Source organism: Clupea harengus, chromosome 22, assembly GCF_900700415.2.
Source record: "Clupea harengus chromosome 22, Ch_v2.0.2, whole genome shotgun sequence".
Taxonomy (NCBI): domain Eukaryota; kingdom Metazoa; phylum Chordata; class Actinopteri; order Clupeiformes; family Clupeidae; genus Clupea; species Clupea harengus.
Window position 1 is genome coordinate 25,629,454 of NC_045173.1, and position 22,605 is coordinate 25,652,058.

Genomic DNA, 22,605 nt, shown 5'->3' on the forward strand with positions numbered 1-22,605 from the left:
TTTATAGGGAATAATGAGAGTAGCCTAAGACCAATCACAGCCCTGCTGTTGGAAAACGAGGCAACTTTAGTTTCCATTGCATTTATTCTTTAACAGAAAAGGGAATCACTAGTTTGTGGGGTAGAATTCAGTGTCAATGGTGCGGACATGACCCTGCCAGCCCCCTAGTACAGTGCCAGGACAACGCCCAGGTGAGTTCATGTGTGAACAAGGGCAGGAAACTGTCCAGACCATTTACGGTGTTTTTTATGAGAACAAATGTTTGTTTGCAGTTTGTTTCTGAACCTGAAATTTAACTCCATGTCTTTGTCTGTGTTTTCCCTGATCAGAATGTAAATATAAGATCTAGTAATTATGCTTTATTCTCTCTTAATCCCTGGATAAATAAGGCTTAGGGAATTTTTAGACATGATTAATATCAAGGCCTTTATTTCAAACTCTGGAGCCCAACCACACCTCCATGCCTCCTACGTCTCACAGCTGAAAGAGGGTTTTATTGAGATCAGATTATATCAGTGATAAGATACAGTGGAACTATTATTTCTGTGCTAGACCCCTGATGTACAGGCTTAGAGGCTGTTAGAATCAGTCAGTAATGACTTACTCGATGGTGGCAGGTTCTCCTTACTGCTTGTTCTTCTGACTGGGAGCTCAGGATCAGCATCTGGGATCCCAACACAGAGAGACACTCATTCACCCAGGATCTGAACACCAGACTCACACACTTATTTTCAAACCCTGACTAAGCCCATATAGTTTTAGTCAGCTTCATCTTCGGGTGTTTTGTTTTCTTTAAAGTTTGGTTTTAGCTACTGTGACCGACCCGTGAAAAAAACGTTTCACTTCCGCTGTGAAAGCTAATGCTATTTCCTAGGCAACTGCCTTTTCCTTTACCAAGGGTTATTTCAGCTTTGCAGTGCTTAGATATAACATAAAACCGTCACTGGGATCCAGGAATGTAACCAAAACCCTGTTCACAACATTTTTACTGATGTGTCTAATGCTTCAACCCAAACTGATATCAAATTTCAAATGCAGTTTAAACTCATAGTGTAAATGCTAATACAGACACATGAAATTAAAACAACATATTTCATCAGATGGCTTCAGCAAACTAGAACTCAGAGGGCTACAAACCTGATCAGTGTAATAACTATTGATACTGTGTGTGCGTGTGCGACAGAGAGAGAAAGAGAGAGAGAGACTCACATTCTAAAGACTTGATGATCTGGATATTCGTTACTGTTGAGAGATACAGAAAAATACATCAAATGAAGTGGGATCCTTGTTTTCTCAAACTGTGAAATAAGGAATTCATCATTGAGTCAGTTCTACATTTTCATCCACCTGCTGCAGATATCCTGACTACTTCCTGGGTCTGCCCCAACTGCCTCTGTAAAAAAACAGCCTCTTTTCAACGTATTATCGATGAATTGTTTACAACAATGATGATCAAAAATCACACATGACAACTGAACATTTATAAGCAAAAAACCTTTAAGTACATTTGAGTCTTTTTAAGAGATTAAGTGACACATTGAAGCGGTCGCTATCATCTTCAAGTGAAAATCAGGATAAAGCCATGAGCTAAGTTCAAGAGGTGTCATATAGGCAGGTTGGATAACGGTGTGTGGTCCATGTTATGCGCCACATTGTGTTTTATTTTGATTGCATGTTTGGGTTGCTGTGTCTTTAATTAGGACCACTCATTATTGGAACTCTCTGCCGGGCACCGCCCCCTTGACTGCACCTAACCAGTGGCTGACTACACGGTAACAGGTGCTGGTAATTACCGCTATGATTGGCACCTTGCCACCGTCAGAGTGCCATGAAGGCCAAGTCTGCTGCACGAGGTCATGGTTCTAAGTTTGCCGGCTGCTTCACTACACATAGAGTCCCATCTCTTTAAACTGGGTGGTGTAGTCGGATCTACACTGCCGCTCCCCATTACAGGAGCACTGGTGTTAAACAGCAAAAACTTGTCAAGCTGGCTCAGAACCTGTAGAACCTGTTTTTACTCAAGACTAGATCTTGCACTTGATAATCATTTACCGATTCTTCCTTTCTCTAACGGGCAAAGTCATTGTGGAAACAGCCAGACTTAAAGACTGGTCAGATAGTGTTCTTGTAGTTATAGAATTACATTCACAGTTAATACGTATAAGAGCCCTCATAGAAATTTTGGACACACATGTAGCTCCAGTACTGACCTGTTTGTCTGTCCGTTCTGCTGCAGCTGAGACTGTGTCATGGCCTCTATGTTCGTCCAACTTGCACAGATAGCAGATCAAACTCTGATCGGTTCGACAAAATATTTCTAAAAACTTCTTATGATGAGAGCAGATCCTCTCCTGTAGCTGGCCCATGGCGTCAATAACTGAGTGTTTTCTTCCGGGGTTGACATCATTGTGAACTTTTAAGTGAGTTTCACAGTAAGACAACAGACAATCCAGACAGGACTTCACAGCTTTGAGTTTTCTCCCAGTGCAGACGTCACACTCCACATGTCCAGGTCCATCATCAGAAGGAGTAATAGGAAAAGCTTGGATTCTGGTCTTCCTAAATGTCTCCACCATTTCAGCAACCAGAGTATTTTTGTAGAGTGTAGGTCTGGGAGTGAAGGTGTGTTTGCACAGGGAGCAGCTGTAGACTCCTCTCTGATCCTCCTGATCCCAGCAGCCCTCAATGCACCTCATGCATTATGTCCACAGGGAATAGTCACTGGATCCTTCAGCAGATCTAGACAGACTGAACACGTGAAGGAGTCCTCTTCTTTCTTTAAATTAGCCTCTGCCATTGTGTTTGCTTTCTCTCACACATGGTGTGCTTAGGAGTGGCGTCCTAGTAATTGTGCCTCGGTCTTTCAAGTTCAGATGGAGGCAGGGAACTATTTGTCCTCACAAAATAATGTGTTTAATCCTCCAGGCCTAATTCCTTTAAACCTGCTCTTCCTGAATCACAGCAGTAGAGAAACAAAACAGCAGAGATGCAGAATGTACAGACAGGCCGATCAACTATGTGTGTGTGTGTGTGTGTGTGCATGTGTGTGTGTGTGTGTGTGTGTATGTGTGTGTGTGAGTGTGTGTGTTGTGTGTTGACTTGAGTCATAGCTTTTTACTGTGCTAGCACTAAGTAAGTATAAATGTAGAGTCCCAGGTTACATTAAAGGTTGGGTCCTCAATTACAAACTAAAACACTTTTTGTCAAATTCAATTAAATTCTTTCGGGGTTGATTGTCCCTTTATACAATTCTGTGAATGTGTGTGTGTTTGCGTGTGTTTGTGTTGCACACCTGAAAAACATATAATAATAAATAAATAATAATAAGCTGATGCATCCTCAGAGTTCACCAACAAGCAACAGGTTGGCTGCAGTAGAATACATACCTCATTTACGTTACAACCATATTTAAGCTACAACCATATGCAGGGTTTCCCTGAGACATAATTCTCATTTTCTCTACCACTGCTGGTAAATAGCATGCAGCCATAACTGAATAGACAGACTGTCACAAAACCCATAAAAGTTACTGAAAGAACAACATACAGATAGCCGAGTTAAATATGTCTACATCTCACAAAACCTATAAGGGTTACTAAAGAAACAATACACAGATGACTGTATAAAATACACTGACATGTGCACATGTGAATTTGCAGTCATGGGTTGAACTCAGCTAACAAGATGGGGGGAGGGTTTCGTTCACACACGCTAGCATACTCAGTAAAACTTTACACCCACTTACTTACTCTCCTGAAACTCGTATGAGAAAATAATAACAAGAGTGAAAAATACTACTAAAATATCCACAATATGCCTTAAAAACATGAAGAAATAATCATGAGAGTGATAGGGTGATGTTTCCTCAGTGAGAACATTTACTCACATGAGGGAAATACCGCTATCTCTGCTGGATCCGTGGGTGGACACAAAAACAATCGATCTCAGGCTGGCAGATCAGACAGATCAGATCACTGATAATGCCATTAGACCTCAGCTCTGAATAATAACCAATGGAGTAAACAATGAATGAATTAAAGACGTTTTGCACAAACACACACAAACACATATATATACACACAAACACCACACTTACAGCAGAAACATGCATACTACCAAATATACGCACACACACACAGACACACACACTGGCACACACACACACACACACACACACACACACACACACACACACACACACACACACACACACACACACACTGGTCTCAGGTTCAGGAGGCAGAACACTTTGTACTTTAATCACTGTGGAGAAAAAGAAACTAGAATGAGTGCAAACTATCACAAATATTAAAGTAAATAATAATGCCAATTCCAATCACAGCAATAAATCCAGATCATAAACAAGATCTTTCTACACATATGAACCAAGTAGGCAAAAGTGATTTGCATACCAAACATACATGCTTGAAATCAAAGCAGAGGAAACATATTCCAGACATTTAGCTCCTAAATAAAACAGTGAAATGTTTTGCCTGCTTACAGAAGTTTCCCAGTCTCTCTGTCAGTTCAGTGACAGACTGCTTCACCTGATCAAAGAAAAGGGCTGGTTGACCTTGATGGGTCACACACAGACTGAGAAGTCTACAGGCAGAAGGCAGAAGAGGGGAAACATAGAGTAATATACTCAAACAGAAGTCACTGATTCATTCCTTTGGGAGAGTGCAGTATGAATGGGAGTGCACAGCATCAAGTGATGGGCGACAGTGACCCCTGGTGGCAACATTTAAGAAATGTATTTTTATCATAGCCCAACAGAGGAGGCGAAAATGGTTGTGTTTTTAATCCAGCAAGTATTGATGGCAGATTGTTATCCCTGTATATGTGTAATGTGTTCATGTGTATTAACAGCATTGCTTAAGGCAAGAGGGCTTCTACTTCATACAGCAGCAGTAATAGTTTGAGGTTGTAGTTACTTTAAACATTTAAACTACTTGTGCAGCCTGTGCCACTGACTCACAGCAGACTTTGTGTAGATGGCCAATTGAGTTTCAGTCCAACCCAGTTTAGGAGGGCACCATTTGTACCCGAGGGAGATGGCTTGTGTTGAGTGAGAGGGAGCGCCGGCCCAGACGAGCGTCCTTCCTCAGCTCACCGATCTCCTCCTCCAGCCTCCTCCTCCTCAGGAGCTCTTCAGCCCGCTGCAGCTTGGCCTCCTCCTCCTCAGCTCTTCTCTCTATGGAGCGCAGGAGGCCACTGAAGATCCTCTCACAGTCCTCCACAGCCGCCTGGGCACAGCGCTAGTAGGAGACACAGAGGATGTCAGAGGAAGTCTGTCAGTGGACTTCACAGGGATCCCAGACAGTTACTCTGGCTTAAATCTCCATCTCCTTGTCTCTCTCCTGGATTCTCTCCTGGATTCTCTGCTGGATTTATGGAACTCCCTCTGTGGGTAAAGACACAGTTCCACTTAACTGAACTGTCAGGAGTGGACTACCTCTACTTAATGCTCCTGCATTTCAACAGGCAGCGCATCTCTCTTTCTCTTTCCAGATTTAACAACCAACACCACTGATCTAATGAAAGCATATGTCTTGCTATAGTACTCTAGAAGTAGTGGGAAACTATAGGTACCCTATAGAAGAGGTGTGACACCATGTATTTGACCACGTCTGTTAACTTGAGGGTTTGGTTGGGATCTGGTTGGGGTCTCTTATTAATCCCAATATCTAATCACTATAACTGGTATAATAACACAATCAATATCTAATCACTATAACTGGTATAATAACACAATCAATATCTTATCACTAGAACTGGTATAATAACACAATCAATATCTAATCACTATAACTGGTATAATAACACAATCAATATCTTATCACTATAACTGGTATAATAACACAATCAATATCTTATCACTATAACTGGTATAATAACACAATCAATATCTTATCACTAGAACTGATATAATAACACAATCAATATCTTATCACTATAACTGGTATAATAACACAATCAATATCTTATCACTAGAACTGGTATAATAACACAATCAATATCTAATCACTAGAACTGGTATAATAACACAATCAAGCCTGATTTATGTATAATCAGCGGTACTCATCTCATCTTTTTGAGGAGGGTGTTTTCCAGAGGCACTTTTCCCTGCGCCAGCTTTACCCGCGAGCACAATTCACCGTTTTTCCCCTTCAAGACCCAAACACACATGGAAATACACAAAATTATACAAAACTGATTTAACTGAACTATCCATGCTCCACAGATCTGATTAACAAAATAAAACATCAAGAAAGGTGCAAACCAGGGTCACACGAGTACAATGTAACTATATGAAATCAACAACAACAACCGAAACTGCAACAGCACTGATCTATGTGAAATCCACAGTATGGTTCTATTGTAGAGCCTCTGCAGCATACTGCTGTAAATCACAACCTCATTTGGGTCAATTAGAGTGAATTAGAGCATCTTACTATAGAACTGTAGAACTCATGCTTATTACTATTCATCACAATTACATAATGAGAAATGCAGCCTGCTCAGTTAAACATCAGTTCATGTCTGATAAACAGGTCAGAGAGGTTAAAGACATCAGTCCATGTCTGATAAACAGGTCAGAGAGGTTAAACACATCAGTCCATGTCTGATAAACAGGTCAGAGAGGTTAGAGACTTTTTCTAAATAGGCTAACAGAGCTAGCGCTGACCAGTGAGCTAGCGCTGACCAGTGACCAGTGAGCTAGCGCTGATCAGTGAGCTAGCGCTGACCAGTGAGCTTCACCTCCTTTTTCCTCTTTGCTTCCTCATGAGGTAAGAATGAGGAACGTCCAGGTGGGCTGCCACATTAACCTCAAAGACAAATAAAACTCCATCATTAGCATATTTACAATTATCTAATGATTAAAAATGGAGAACTTCCCTAAATGGCTTCAAACAATATTGACTCATCCTACAATCCAAGCTTATCACTACTGATGCATTGTTCAAATGTCCAAATTCAAATATAGTTGATCCTACTCTTTCCAGCGTCATTCCAAAATGATCACCCTGTCTTCAGCTGTGAGTGGACCCAGGTATAGGCACAAAATAAATTAAACATATGATAACACTGTAACAAACAGTGTTTTGTACAGGACTCAGAGACAGGGGTAAAGAGTAAATCAAAACGTTTTACTTTCCGAGTTCGGTACACGATAAGGCAGTCCAATAACAAGTAAACAAATCCAACAAGTGGCAGGCAGCGGCAGGGGTCGATGTAGCTCCAGTTCAGGTTCGGTACACAGGTAGACGGTAGATGATCAGGCAGAAGTACCAGTAGGGAAGAGGCAAAAGCAGAGTCGATAAGGCAGGCAGGATTCGGTATCACGAGGGAAAGTATAAACATGAGAAATCGCTGGAACGCTAACAACACGGAGGAAACTTAGACGAACTGGCAACGAGACAACAGGAACACACAGACTATATACACAAGGTGATGAGGGACAGGTGACAACAATCATGACGGGACAGGTGACAATAATCAAGACGGGGCAGACAATCAACAAGGCGGAGCACACACAAGGGCAGGGCGTGAGATATCTGAAACGAGAGGAGAGATGAGTAAACAAACACAGAACACTGAGTAAAATAAGATAATAAAGGAACATAACTTATTTTATGTGCCGGGACTTAACAAACACTTCGGGGGAATGAACTCAAGAACAGTAATAATGAGTAAGGAGTGAAATCATAGACACAGGATGAATGAGAAACTGTTGTAGCGAAACTAATCTCTTCAAATCTTAAAGTTGCTACTTCAATGAAAGGCAGTCGACTGAATGTGATGAACTGAAGTTTATTCAATCTTGTAGACTTCAATCCAATTTGATTTGGTCTATGGAGCATCTCTGTCAAAATCAGTGCACTTACTTTTTATACCACAATTTCCATCACTATGCTTTTCCAATCGAAAACGAAAAACTTATCAAAATTGAGCCAATCGAAAATGAGCCACTTTTTGTAAAAGAAATTGAGCCAATCAGAATATTCTGCTCACTTATTGCCGAAAAAACATTTCCAGACAATGGTGACCCTGTTTAGGACTGTTTTGGGAAGTTTCACCTGTCCTTGACTAATCTGCATCCCCTATGCAGAGACCCTTTAATTAATACTGGCCTGTCCTTGACTAATCTGCATCCCCTGTGCAGAGACCCTTTAATTAATACTGGCCTGTCCTTGACTAATCTGCATCCCCTATGCAGAGACCCTTTAATTAATACTGGCCTGTCCTTGACTAATCTGCATCCCCTATGCAGAGACCCTTTAATTAATACTTGTCTCTCCCTGACAGCCTGCACCTGTAAAAGCAGGTCTCTCTGCTTGACCTTACATGACCCTCATCTCTGCACACAGGCCTCTCTGCTTGACCTTAAATGACACTTGTTTTTGCAAAACTGTTCCATGTTCATCACACCACATTTCGAGAAGGTCCTCAATGACTTCATTTTGCCCGGATAAAGGAATTTCAATACATTTAACAAAAGTACTTCTGAAATAAATCACACACACACACACACACACACACACCAAGAAAAAGAGTACATTAGGCACATTGAATGCCAGTCTATAACTCTTTATTCATCATTTTGCACCAGAAACATTTTAAAGCATACTGGTCTCATTATAACGGTATTAATAAAGAAACAGAGGAACACATTTTAAAACATACTGGTCTCATTATAACGATATTAATGAAGAAACAGAGGAACACATTTTAAAACATACTGGTCTCATTTTAATGGTATTAATAAAGAAACAGGAACACATTTCATTGGGGGTTAATTGTTGGATGAACACGGTCTCATTAAGATTTACTGTCATGGTACATAATATTGTGGTTGTCATATAAAACCAGGTATCAGAACATGTATGCAATAACAGAGGGACTAAACACTTGGGAGAGTGAGGTTATGCAACACAGAACTCATCAAAACCTTTCACACACAATGGCTTATTTCTGCTGTGGTGATACTGCATGTGTTACAGCAGAGGTCTAGAGGTACAGATATTGTAATTCATGGATACCATGTGACGTCACTGCGTTTAAGCGCCGCCATCTTTGTGTCCGAAAGTCTAGCTGAGCGTCGGTCACAACACAGACAATAGTCGGTCACAACCCGCAGAAAGTTAAAATGCCCTGCTTATGTTGTGCTGATGGATGCGACAATAGTCGCGAAAATTCCCTAAAGAAACAATTTAATTGTATACCAAAACATTTAGATCGGGGGAATAAATGGTTGGCTGCAAATTAGAAGAGACAACGCAGCCAACATCTAACTTCAGATTGTGCAGTCAACACTTTGTATCTTCCTGCACCACTATCCATGGACATGTTGATTTTGTGTTCAGAGCCTGGGAATGACTGACATGTTAAGTGAAATGCAGCACGTTGATACAATCGTGAATAATTGCTGTGTCTTATCAGAGCTAAACTCTCCTGAGCAAGCTAGAGTGCTAATAGTTAGCGAGCTGTTTAGCCCTTCACTAAAGGCTTTAGCTACACCTAGCTAGCCCACATTGGCACTCTTAACCACCACTAAAATAAATCGGTTGATAATCGCTGTTTGAATTACTGAGATGTCATGTGATGACATAAATATTTTTTGTCTCCAGATGCCATATCTTGGTGTCGTTCACCCATCCTGCAACTGCATATTGATGTACTTTTGAAAGCCTTCAGGCTATCTCCGGTGTATGGGGATGGATTGTGTACAAGATAAATATATGTCAGGAAAGGACAGTTGGGGCAGACGTTTCACAGACTTTAAGGGACAAAATAAAGTTGACGGTAATAAATATGGATCGCAGCCAATAATCAATGTTTTTTCTAAATATCGTTGTCTTTCTGCTTCATTCAGATGTGCTGTGTTCGTAGTCATGACTCTGTTCGTAGGCTAACTATGAAAGCTAACTAACTAACCACTAGAATTAGACAATACTACTTTTAAAAAGTCTAAATTTTAAGAACCTATCAATAGAAAACAATACTATTATTATATTTATATTATTATATTATTACTATATATTAATATATATGACTAACTAGCTACTATTGGGTACAAATACAATGGGAATAACGGTAGAGTTGGACACAAAGATGGCGGCAGGCTTCACGGAAGTGACGTCTTTGGTACCCATGAATAGCTGGGGTCCAGAGATGGGGGAATGGCTTCAGTCGGTTGTCCCCAAGATTCTCAGGCCCAGCTGCTAGATCCTTACGTGTGAGTGGTGTGTTAAATGATGTGATGTGTGATATGTACAGTATGTGCTAACAGCATCTAGATATGTCAGTCACAGCAGCTTCACTGATGATCCAGAACCATAAAACCTAAACCCAGGGTGGAGTGTGTGAGTGAATGTGGTCTGGACTCTGTGCAGGAGGGTCATTGTGTCAGAGATGCTGTAGAAGGCCAGAGTTCCTGCCCTGTGATCCACATACACTCCTATTCTGGAGCTGGCCACTAGAGGGAGTTTAGTCCCTTTATTATTGTGTTTGAAAGAGGAGCTGCTGCTGCTGCTGCGGAGCTCCAGACTCCAGGACTGATCATTAAATCCAAACACACACTCAACACCCTCTCCTTTCCTGCTGATGCTTTTATTTGAGACTGATATAAAAACACACCCTCTCCACTCAACCTCCCAGTAGCAGCGTCCAGACACACCCTCTCTACACAGCACCTGAGTCCACACATCAAATCTCTCTGGATGATCAGGATATGACTGGACCTCAGCTCTCCTCTTCACCCTCCTGTTCCCCTCAGACAGATGGAGGTTTCTGTGTGCTGTGTTTGGATCCAGTGTGAACTGACAGGAGTCTGATGGAGGAGAAGACAGGACAAACTTAGGTATTTGTGTGTGTGTGTGTGTTTGTGTGTGTGTGTGTGTGTGTGTGTGTGTGTGTGTGTGTGTGTGTGTGTGTGTGTGTGGTTGTTATTTGATATGAGGGAATGTTTCACATATAAGTGAGATTTGTTTTTGTGTGTGTGATTCTGCATATGTTTGTGCAAGTGTACATGTGTGAATGTCTGTATTCAAAAGTGAGTATGGTTATGTCTGGTTACGTCTGAGTGTGTGTGTGTGTGAGAAATTGTTTGTGAAAGACAGTGTGTGTGTGTTTGTCTGAAGGGAGTCCTTTGCAGAGGTGTCAAGTAACGAAGTACAAATACTTCGTTACTTTACTTAAGTAGAATTTTTAGGTATCTTTACATTACTCAAGTATTTATTTTTCTGGCAACTTTCTACTTCTACTCCTTACATTTTAACACAAGTATCTGTACTTTCTACTCCTTACATTTTTAAAACAGGCTTGTTACTCTTGGTTCCGGTTTTATTTCAAAAGTTTCAAATGTGCGCCAGCCAATACAGATCAATGGCGCCATCCAGATATACTGATTTCGAGCGTAATTGGATGAAGCATAGAAACCCATAACACTCATTGGTAAGGCTATCCATGTTCTTTAAGCATGACGCAAAACAAGACAACAGAGGCGAACAAATGATACAATGCGCGGCAAAGGCAGTGCAGAAAGAGATGGCAACTCTGGGGAGATGTCTGAAGGGTCTGAGGACGCAAGACAGTAGTGGCGATGGAGAACAGCAAAACCTTCCACATCCCTGATCCTACCTCAAAGAATTGTTCGAAATCGGCGGGAGAATAAAAGGAAACTTTTCGAACCCAAGAACCACGTACTTTTGCCTTTCAAAACATGTAGAGGTAAGCTCTGTATTATTATTATTATTATTATAATAATGGTCGATTTACAATGCTTGCGACAGCTTGGCTAGCAGAGGAACATGCCTTGGTTTGCTTACTAGCAGTTGCCTACTGAAGGATCCTAAGTTACAGGTTAACCTAGTTAGCTCTCTGTGATGTTTGACAAATAAGCTGTAGGCTAATTCACTACCACAATCTAAAATGTATTACAGTAGCAGTGTAGATTTTAGCCTGACATTTCTGGTGGGGCAATTTTTTATGAGGTCATGTCACCTCACAAAAATAGTCTACATTCCTCATTGTAGTCTAAATTAAAACTTCCAAAATACTCGAAAACTAGCGATAGCTAACTAGCAGTAAAGTTACTGGCATTGGTCTGTCTGATATGATCTGACTATGTTTTTTTTTTCTTGGTCACAGGGTACAGTTCTCGCGGTTTTTGCAATATTCGAGTCGAGTTGCTAGGCAGATTTCGTGGGGCACATCTGATAGTGCCACATCTCCCAATGTTATCTTTGGCCTGTGTGGTTCACGCTCATTAATGTTTCCATGGCAACGGTCTTAAGCTTGCGGCGTAGCCCAAAGAGCAGAGAAGGACAGCGGAAAGCAGCATTTCACAGAGCAAGCACACAGACAGAAACACACATGAATCAAATTACTCCAAAACAGGACTATAATGCTTGTGAGTCAAGCTTATTCTCACACACACATTCACAAACACATTCACGCTACTATGCATATTAAATTAAATAAGATATATTTTGCCACAAAGCACAGATTGAGCTTTCTGCAAAATAGCGCCATGGGGATCTGGTGGGGCAATGCAGATGATTAGCATTACATAATTGGTTTGTTATTGAATTGAAGGTGTTCCATGAAAAAAATATGACATTTTGAGTTTTTTTTGTTGTTATTTTAACAGGTTTACTCCTGTCGAGCTTGCATTTCTGGCAGAATATGCGAAGACTATGAACCTAGTTGCAAAGGCCCTTGATGAGAGACGAATGTTCAAATGGGGTGGAGGTCTACTTGAATTCCAATAAAGTTTGAGAAAAACATGCTCTTCGAGTTTGTTGTCTTTGACAGCATTATTATATTTTTGTATGACATTTTTTACCATGTCTTTGGTTCCATGTAGCACTCATCAGCTATTAAATTAAGCTTCTATTTCTTACAGTTGTGTCAATTATATTGAGTCCAACTAGTTTAGCTTTAAATGTTTTATTTTTTATTAAGGTTACTTTTTACTTTTATACTTTAAGTAAATTTTAGAGCCTGTACTTTTTTACTTTTACTTGAGTAAAGAGGTTAAGTCGATACTTCAACTTTTACCAGAGTATTTTTAAACTCCAGTATCAATACTTCTACTTGAGTAACAAATGTGTTTACTTTTGACACCACTGGTCCTTTGTATGAATGGATGATGTTGAATGTGTGTAAGTATTTGGGTTTGTTTCATTTGATTCCTTATAGGAGTGTGAAAGTGTTTCAGTGTCTTCTTTGTGTGAAAATCTGTCGGTGTGATTCGTTGCATGGGTGTGTGTGTGTGTGAGAGAGAGAGAGAGAGAGAGAGAGAAATACAGAGTGTGTGAAGAGATTCCTTTGTAGATATGAGAGACACTGAGTGTGTGTGTGTTCAGGTGTGTCTCTATTCAAACGTCCAAAAGCATTAATGTTTAAATGTGTTTTCAAACACCTTGCTGGGCAGCCTCTCCCTCTCCCTCTCCTTCTATATCATACTATGAGTGTGGTTATGTCTGAGTGTGTGTGTGTGTGTGTGTGTGTGTGTGAGGGCAGCCTCTCCCTCTCCTTCTATATCATACCATGAGTGTGTGTGTGTGTGTGTGTGTGAGGGCAGCCTCTCCCTCTCCCTCTCCTTCTATATCATACTATGAGTGTGGTTATGTCTGTGTGTGTGTGTGTATGTGTGTGTGTGTGTGTGTGAGGGCAGCCTCTCCCTCTCCCTCTCCCTCTCCTTCTATATCATACTATGAGTGTGTGTGTGTGTGTGTGTGTGTGTATCATACTATGCTAATACTGATGCTGATAAAGTGGCCATATTACATCATTAACAACATTAGTTGTTTACCTACATTTATCTCTCTATCTGTGGAAAACTTCCTGCCTCATCCCCATCCCGAAGAAGCCGCACCCCAGTGAGCTGAATGACTTCAGGCCAGTCGCTCTTACATCACACATATCCAAGACCATGGAACGACTGCTGCTTCACAACCTCAGACCTCAGGTACTCCATGCACTTGACCTGCTGCAGTTTGCCTACCAGGAGAAGGTGGGCGTGGAAGATGCCATCGTCTACCTAATGCACAGGGCACACTCTTATCTGGACAAGGGGAAAGGTGCTGTGAGAATCATGTTCTTTGATTTCTCCAGTGCCTTTAACACCATCCAGCCCCTCCGACTGAGTGACAAGCTCGTGCAGATGGGTGTGAACGCCCACCTGGTATCCTGGATCACTGACTACCGGACGGAGAGGCCACAGTTTGTCAGGCTGAAAGACTGCATATCTGAGACTGTGTTGTGCAGCACCGGCGCTCCACAGGGGACTGTGCTCTCACCTGTCCTGTTCACCCTGTACACATCGGACTTCACCTACAGCACGGAGTCATGCCACATCCAGAAGTTCTCTGATGACTCGGCTGTTGTGGGATGTATCAGGGATGGACAGGAGGGAGAGCACAGGAGCCTGGTGGATAACTTTGTGCAGTGGTGTAGGGATAACCACCTGCAGCTGAACACCACTAAGACCAAGGAGATGGTGGTGGATTTTAGGAGGTCTCAGCCTCCTCTGCTACCAGTGTCCATTGGGGGTGTCAATGTGGAGGTGGTCAACACCTACAAGTACTTAGGAGTTCATCTGGACAGTAAACTGGACTGGTCAGCCAACATAGATGCCATCTATAAGAAGGGTCAGAGCCGGCTCTACTTCCTGAGGAGGCTGAGGTCCTTCAATGTCTGCAACAAACTCCTGCGCATGTTTTACCAGTCTGTTGTTGCCAGCATTCTTTTTTATGCTGTGGTGTGCTGGGGAGGCAGCATGAAGAAGAGGGATGCAGGGCGACTAGACAGGCTGGTGAGAAAGGCAGGAGCTGTTGTTGGCACGGAACTGGACTGCCTAACATCAGTGGCGGAGAAAAGGACATTGAGTAGGCTGCTGACCATCTTGGACAATGACCACCACCCACTACACAGTACTCTTAACGGACAGAGGAGCATATTCAGTGGCAGACTCCTGTCACTGTCATGCTCATCGGACAGGCTGAGGAAGTCCTTTGTCCCCATTGCAATACAACTTTACAACGCCAAACAGAAGGGGAGGGGGAGGGAGATGGACTTCTCTGCATGAGTCTACCTCAGTCTCCCCTCCTCTTCTCAGCTAATTTTTTCCATCCCACTGTCCATCTTTTTACTGGCTATACTAGCCCATTGCACAGACTGTACTATTTATATCACTTTGCGCTATCCTCACACACACAAGCACAAGTACTCTATCCTTGCACTATCCACACAAGCACATGAACACTATCTCTCTGCACTCTTTGCACTACTTTCCTCGTGGACATCAACACTGACACAATCAATGCACACTGTAATATCTGTATAATATCTGTATAATATCTGAATACACCCCACTCCCTGTGAACATGTTCTCCCTATGTGTATTGTTTTTCTACTGTGATTTGTGTATGTATGTTTGTGAGTTAAGTTAAGTGTATAAGCTACTGGATGACCTAAATTTCCCTCGGGATTAATAAAGCATCCATCTATCTATCTATCTATCTATCTACCCTGTATACCCACTAAGCTGTTCTACACACACATACAATGTATACCCACTAAGCTGTTCTACACACACACACACACACACACACACACACACACACACACACACACACTGTATACCCACTAAGCTGTTCTACACACGCACACACACACTGTATACCCACTAAGCTATCCTACACACACACACACACCCTGTATACCCTCTAAGCTGTTCTACACACACACACACACACACACACACACACACTGTATACCTTCTAAGCTGTTCTACACGCACACACCCTGTATGCCCACTAAGCTGTTCTACACACACACACACACACACACACACACAGTATACCCACTAAGCTGTTCCACACACACACACACACACACACACACACACACACACACACACACACACACACACACACACACACTGTATACCCACTAAGCTGTTCAACACACACACACACACACACACATACACACACACACACACACACACACTGTATACCCACTAAGCTGTTCTACACACACACACACACACACACACACACACACACACACACACACACACACACACACACACACTGTATACCCACTAAGCTGTTCCACACACACACACACACACACACACACACTCTGTATACCCACTAAGCTGTTCTACACACTCACACACACACACACACACACACACACACACACACACACACACACACACACACACACACACACACACACACACACTGTATACCCTCTAAGCTGTTCTACATACACACATACACTGTATACCCACTAAGCTGTTCTACACACATGCACACATTTTGTGTGTTTGTGTGTCTGTGTGTTTGTATTGTCGTGTTTGATTCTGTATATGTTTGATATTTGCATGCAGTGTGTGTGTGTATGTGTGTTTGTGTGTACGCATGCGTGTAAATGGAGTTCTTTTTATATGAGTGACACTGAGTGTGTAAATGTTCCAGTGGCTGTATATTCAAAAGCATGAATGTGTGTATGTGTGTGTGTGGTTGTGTGTGGTTGTGTGTGTTTGTATGTGGGTTTGCTAATTTGATCATGATTTTATGCACGTGTGTATCCCTGTGTGTGCATGTGTGTGTGTGTGCACGTTGTGTGTGTGTGTGTGATAGCTTGCATGTCTTTATGTCCAACTTACACTGTGAGAACTTCTCTCTGGTCACTGGTTCAGGAAAAACAGCCTGGACTTCAGACACTGAGACAGAAAACATCACATTACAGCCCATTTAACTGAGAGAGAAGGGCATTCATAAATAGATTCATACATTCATAATCTCAAGTCGACCAATATTTCTACAATAATTTTCACACTTGTGTCAATACCATGTACACTTTTTCAAAACACTAAACACATTCACAAGTGAGCTAAACTTTGGATTCTTTTCATTGCTTTGATACAAAATGTATTCAATGACCACTTCTTCTGATATTCATGGATACCAGTCTTAGTCAATGTTCACCACCAAAAACACTTTGTGTAACAACAGCAATTTTGCAGACATTTAGATACTCTGCTCAGAACAGTTCAATTCAAAACTGGACAACATTTAGATCGTTATTGATGGAAAGATGCAGTATTCGACAGACAAATGTATACACTTGAAATAAGACAGATTATTCTCATTGTTTGCAGAAATTGTGTTCAGTTTTATGCTTTGTTTTGTCTGTTTGCAGCCTTGTTACCAACTATACAAAAGTGGTACAGAACAGCATGTGCATTGAATTGTGCATGTGTGATGTAGTTGTTGCTGAAGACATTTTCCATTTACAGTTTTTTACAATCACAAACAATTTGAAGCATTGCAAAATGCATATGTTATGTGTTGCTGTATCCTCCATTTTTACATAGTTTAGTGTTGCATTGCTTAGTACATATTGTAATACCAAACAAATACAGTCAAATTTAAAATCCAGCTCTCTGCTTCAGGACAACTCTATGCTAAATGTTCTGTGGTAAACTATAGTACCAAGAACAGTGTGCAGACGTGTTTCATTCCCAGTACAGTAAGTGAATCAACAGCACATGAGTCTGCTACTAGAAGTGCCCTGCAGCCTTAATGCTGATCCTTGGGGTCCTCTGAATGTAGTGTGAAATCTTTATGAACTTCACATTTATAGTACCGCAACATTCTCCCTTGCCTTGAATCTTTAGCACATCTTATCCAACCCTGAAATCCCCCATATTCCACAAATATTTATAAGGCAAGTATGATTTCTGGGTCGCAATCTCTCATTCCCATTACTTACATATACAACAGTAATAGTCTCATTGATAGCCCATGACTTACATATACAACAGTAATAGTCTCAATGAGGGCCCTTGACTTACATATACAACAGTAATAGTAGGAAAATGTCTAAAGCAACAACTGTCATGACTTATTTTGCTTTTGTAAGCCAATACTTTCAAGATCAGTCAATAAATATGGTTGGTTTTGACTTATATGTTGCCCCCTTCATATCATGTGTCCTGTTAAGCTATGTTACATCATACAACATTTGAGACATGTGGATAATGAAAAAGTGGGATAATTTAATGTGGAGCCACATCATGTTTTCTTATGAAGGCTCCTGGATGCAACTTTCTTCCATAGCTTTCCACCTGTAACTAGCTACTCTAGCTATGTAGGTAGAGGGGAAATATTTCTCCCTCACAGTCTACTTTCTCTCACACTCCATCTCTCTGCTTCACTCCATTTTTCTGCTTCTCTCCTTCTTTCAATATTTTCCCTCTTCACTCTCTCTTTATCTCATTTTCCATAGCCACTCCTGTTCACTCTTCTTTCCTTTATTCTTTCAATTACTCTGTCCATCAATTCCTACTCTTTTTTCAACTTTTTTGTCAGTCTTCTTTGACTTTATAGTCCCCTATCCTTCCTCACACTACATCTCTCTGCTTCACTCCATTTTTTCTCCTTCTTTCAGTATTTTCCCTCTTCACTCTCTCTTTACTGTCTTTCTCCAAAGCCACTCTTGTTCACTCTTCCTTCCTTTCTTCTTTCACTCTTGTTCACTCTTCTTTCCTTTCTTCTTCCTTTTTTAAATTTTGCATTTCATGCACTGGTATTTCCTTCAGGAAATGCATATTCTAGTTATGCTTTATTCTCTCCTGAACCCTGGATAAATAAGGCTTAGGGCATTGATTAATATCAAGCGTTTAATTCAAACTCTGGAGCCCAACCACACCTCCATTTCTCCTACATCTCACAGCTGAAAGAGGGTTTTATTGAGATCAGATTATATCAATGATGAGATACAGTGAAACTATTATTTCTGTGCTAGGCCCCTGATCTATAGGGTCTAAGGCTGTTAGAATCAGTCAGTAATTACTTACTGTTTGCTGGCAGCTTCTCCGTACTGTGTGTGTGTGTGTGTGTGTGTGTGTGTGACAGTGAGTGTGAGTGTGTGTGTGTGTGTGTGTGTGTGTGTGTGTGACAGACAGAGAGAGAAAGCGAGCGAGAGAGAGACACTCACATGGTAAAGACTGGATGATCTGGTTATTCTTTACTGTTGAGAGATACAGAAAAATATATAAAAAAATGAAGTAGGTTCCTTGTCTTCTCAAACTGTAAAATAAGTAATTCATCATTGAGTCAGTTCTACATGTTTATCCACCTGCTGCAGATATCCTGACTACTTTCTTCCTGAAGATGTTATCCAGCTGCACCTTCACTCCAGAGACAGATTCCTTCACAGCCTCAAAAGAGAGGCTTTGGTTGAAGGTCATGCTGGGCGAGGAGTGAGGAGAGTCTCTGATTGACAGGACATTCTACAGAGAGAAATACATAAAAGGTGAGGTGACCAGTCGATCGCAAAGCTTATGGTGGTAGATCGTGTCATTTAAAAAAAATCATATAAATCGCCAGATCACAACGGAAGTCATTTAAGGTTAGCTTTCTTATAGAACAGATATAGCTTTTTCGTGTATTAAACTAAATAAAAAGCCTTATGCTATTTAGCTGTGAATAATGAAGGAAGCAATGAATCCGATTATTATCCAAACCCTTGAGAGCTGTTGCCATTGAGATTTAACGTTACTTTCTGTTTGAAGATAAGGTTGCAGCGAGTGTTGAAGAATGGATGACTTGAAATTGGATGACTTTAAATTAATATATGAAATTGAACAACATCAACAACTTTACGGATAAAATGAATAAACAAGGATAGCAAAACAGATTGATACGCATAGAATGAGAACGGCAGAAACGCAGGCAGGACGTCAGATGACGAGACAGATCATAGTGACACAGGTTTTTTTCCCCTCATATGTGAAGGCTGAGATATTCATAATATTTTATTCAGTCTTACTGATGGTCCTTCTGTAATGCCAACAGGTGCACTGTGTTGTGGATAAGTTTTGTAGTCCTAGTAATCTTTTGTTTAGCATATTGGCAAGGTTATTTATTTTTGTTCTTGATGAATGAATGTTTGTTTATTAATCAGTTATTTTTCAACAAATAACTCAAATATGATTACAAAGAGGAAAATTCACAACAAACACCTAAAAACACAGCAACTTTCATCTGAACTTTTTGGAAAAGCTCCCTCGAAATCAAGAATTTTAGGCCGCAACTATCTCAAATAATGTCACCAATATCACCATGATTCCTTTAAGTGTCTGTGTCGGTGCCCCCCCCCCCCCTTTTTAGCCATGCATAGTCTCTATTTATGAACGTTTTGTGGTAGATCATTTTTAGTTGGTCATTTTAAAAGTAGATCACAAGTCAAAAAAGAGTGGCCACCCCTGGATTAGTGTATATGCACTCATGTGTTTAGGTATTTGAATATGTTAGATACATTAAGACATTACATTAAAAGATCTAGAAATTATGCATTTTTCCTCTCTTAAACCTACATGGATGCTTTTTTTCAAATTCTGTCACCTTGAGGAAATGGATGTGGTCCTCTGTGTGTGAAAGCTGCTCCAGCTCAGCATCTCTCCTCTTCAGCTCAGCAATCTCCTGCTCCAGTTGCTTCAGGAGGTCTTCAGCCCGACTCACCTCAGCCTTCTCCTGAGCTCTGATCAGCTCTTTCACCTCAGAGCACCTTCTCTCAATGGAGCGGATCATCTCAGTAAAGATCCTCTCACTGTCCTCCACTGCTGTCTGTGCAGAGCTCTGTTAGGAGAAACACAAAGAGGAAGGGGACAGGAGACACACAGAGGTAAGTGGAGGAGCAAACTCACTCTGGTGTGACTGGCTCTTTTTGATCAAATGACCAAGGGTCAATCCTGCCAAACCATGTCTTTCTGTGATGGTCTGTATCATGTAGAGATGGCAGCATAACGGTGATAACACAATAACGAGTGATTGCTGAGCCAGCTGTTTTCTTATGTGATCAGTTCTCACCTTGAGAGTCTCCACAGCCTTCCTCAGCTCCTGCAGCTCCTTCTCTCTCTCCTGGATTCTCTGCTGGAATCTTCTCTGGGTCGGCCCCAACTGCCTCTGTTTAAGAAAACAGCTTCTTTTCATTGGTGGATTGTTTACAACAATGATGATCAAACATCACACATGACAACCTTACATTTTAGTCTTTTTAAGAGATTAAGTGACACATTGAAGCAGTCGCTATCATCTTCAAGTGAAAATCAGGATAAAGCCATGAGCTATGTTCAAGAGGAGTTCTCGTATTTAACAGCGAAAACACTTGAGGCAAAGCTGTCTCACAACTTTTAGAACAGAACAGAACATTAGTTTGCGAGGTAAGAATATGTTCACTTTGAAGCCATCAGGTTAATGTTTCACTGTTGTTACTCAACACCGGACCTTGCACCTGATAAACATTTCCTGATTATTCCTTTTTCTAATGGGCAAAGTCATTGCAGAAACGACCAGACTGGTGAGACAGTATTCTTGTAGTTATAGTATTACATTCACAGTTAGTACGTATAAGAGCCCTCATAGAAATGTTGGACACACATGTAGCTCCCAGTACTGACCTGTTTGTGTGTCCGTTCTGCTGCAGCAGTGACTGTGTCATGGCCTTTATGTTCGTCCATCGCACACAGATAGCAGATACAACTCTGATCAGTTCGACAAAATATTTCAAAAACCTTCTTATGATGAGAGCAGATCCTGTCCTGTAGCTGGTCCATGGCATCAATCACTGAGTGTTTTCTTCCGGGGTTGACATCATTGTGAACTCCAAAGTGAATTTCACAGTAAGACAACACACAATCCAGACAGGACTTCACAGCTTTGAGTTTTCTCCCAGTGCAGACGTCACACTCCACATCTCCAGGTCCAGCAGTACATGAAACAGGAGCAGCAGCTTGGATTCTGGTCTTCTTGATCTGTTCCACAAGTTCAGCAACAATATTATTTTTGTTCAAAATGGGTCTTGGGGTGAACGTCTGTCTGCACTGGGGGCAGCTGTAGACTCCCCTCTGATCTTCCTGATCCCAGCAGCCCTTAATGCAGCCTTTACAGTAACTGTGTCCACAATTAGTAGTCACTGGATCCCTAAGAAGATCCAAACAAATCGGACATGTAAAAAGCTCATTGTCGCTTGAAATCGCCTCTGCCATTCTTATAAGCGCTGAGAAACACTTCACGAAGCTCCGGAACAATCCTTTACTTTCAGTTTCTGAATCTGACTCTGAATGATTTCCTGTTTGTGTGACAGGGTGTGCCACGAGTTGAGACATGTTTGACCTCTAGAGGGCGCCAAGTACTTTTTGTGCCCACTGTTTTTTTGGATATGGAGCAGGGGTGTCAAACTCAAATACACAGAGGGCCAAAATTAAAAACTGCGCCCAAATCGAGGATCGGAAATATTAATTGAAGAAAAAAAGATATATTATATTTTTTTCATATGTAAACATGAACTTAAGTTTAACATAGGCCTATTGAATCTTGGACAAGCAGCCTAAAGCTTCTGTGACGGTGGTCAAACAGGGGACTGATGGTTTTGTTGTTTTATTCCTGAACTGGATGATACCCAATACAGAATAGTTGGGGTATGTAGTATCGCAGACAGACATACCGCCTCTGTCTTCCATTCTATACAACAACACGTTAATCACATTAAAGTAAACCAGTGCATGAATCATTT

General features: G+C 41.2%; 1 protein-coding gene and 1 pseudogene across 1 annotated transcript; both read right to left on the reverse strand.

Annotated features, from left to right (window-relative positions):
• Positions 1-407: 407 nt before the first annotated feature.
• LOC105905354 (tripartite motif-containing protein 29-like) lies at positions 408-2,696 on the reverse strand. Its single transcript, XM_031559410.1, has 4 exons — positions 2,211-2,696; positions 1,348-1,393; positions 1,210-1,242; positions 408-664 (listed from the first exon to the last, which is right to left on the reverse strand). Exons 1-4 carry the CDS (start codon positions 2,694-2,696, stop codon positions 570-572), a joined length of 660 nt encoding a protein of 219 aa, XP_031415270.1. The 3' UTR covers positions 408-569.
• Positions 2,697-10,080: 7,384 nt separating this feature from the next.
• LOC105903021 lies at positions 10,081-22,119 on the reverse strand (annotated as a pseudogene).
• Between the last annotated feature and the right edge of the window lie 486 nt (positions 22,120-22,605).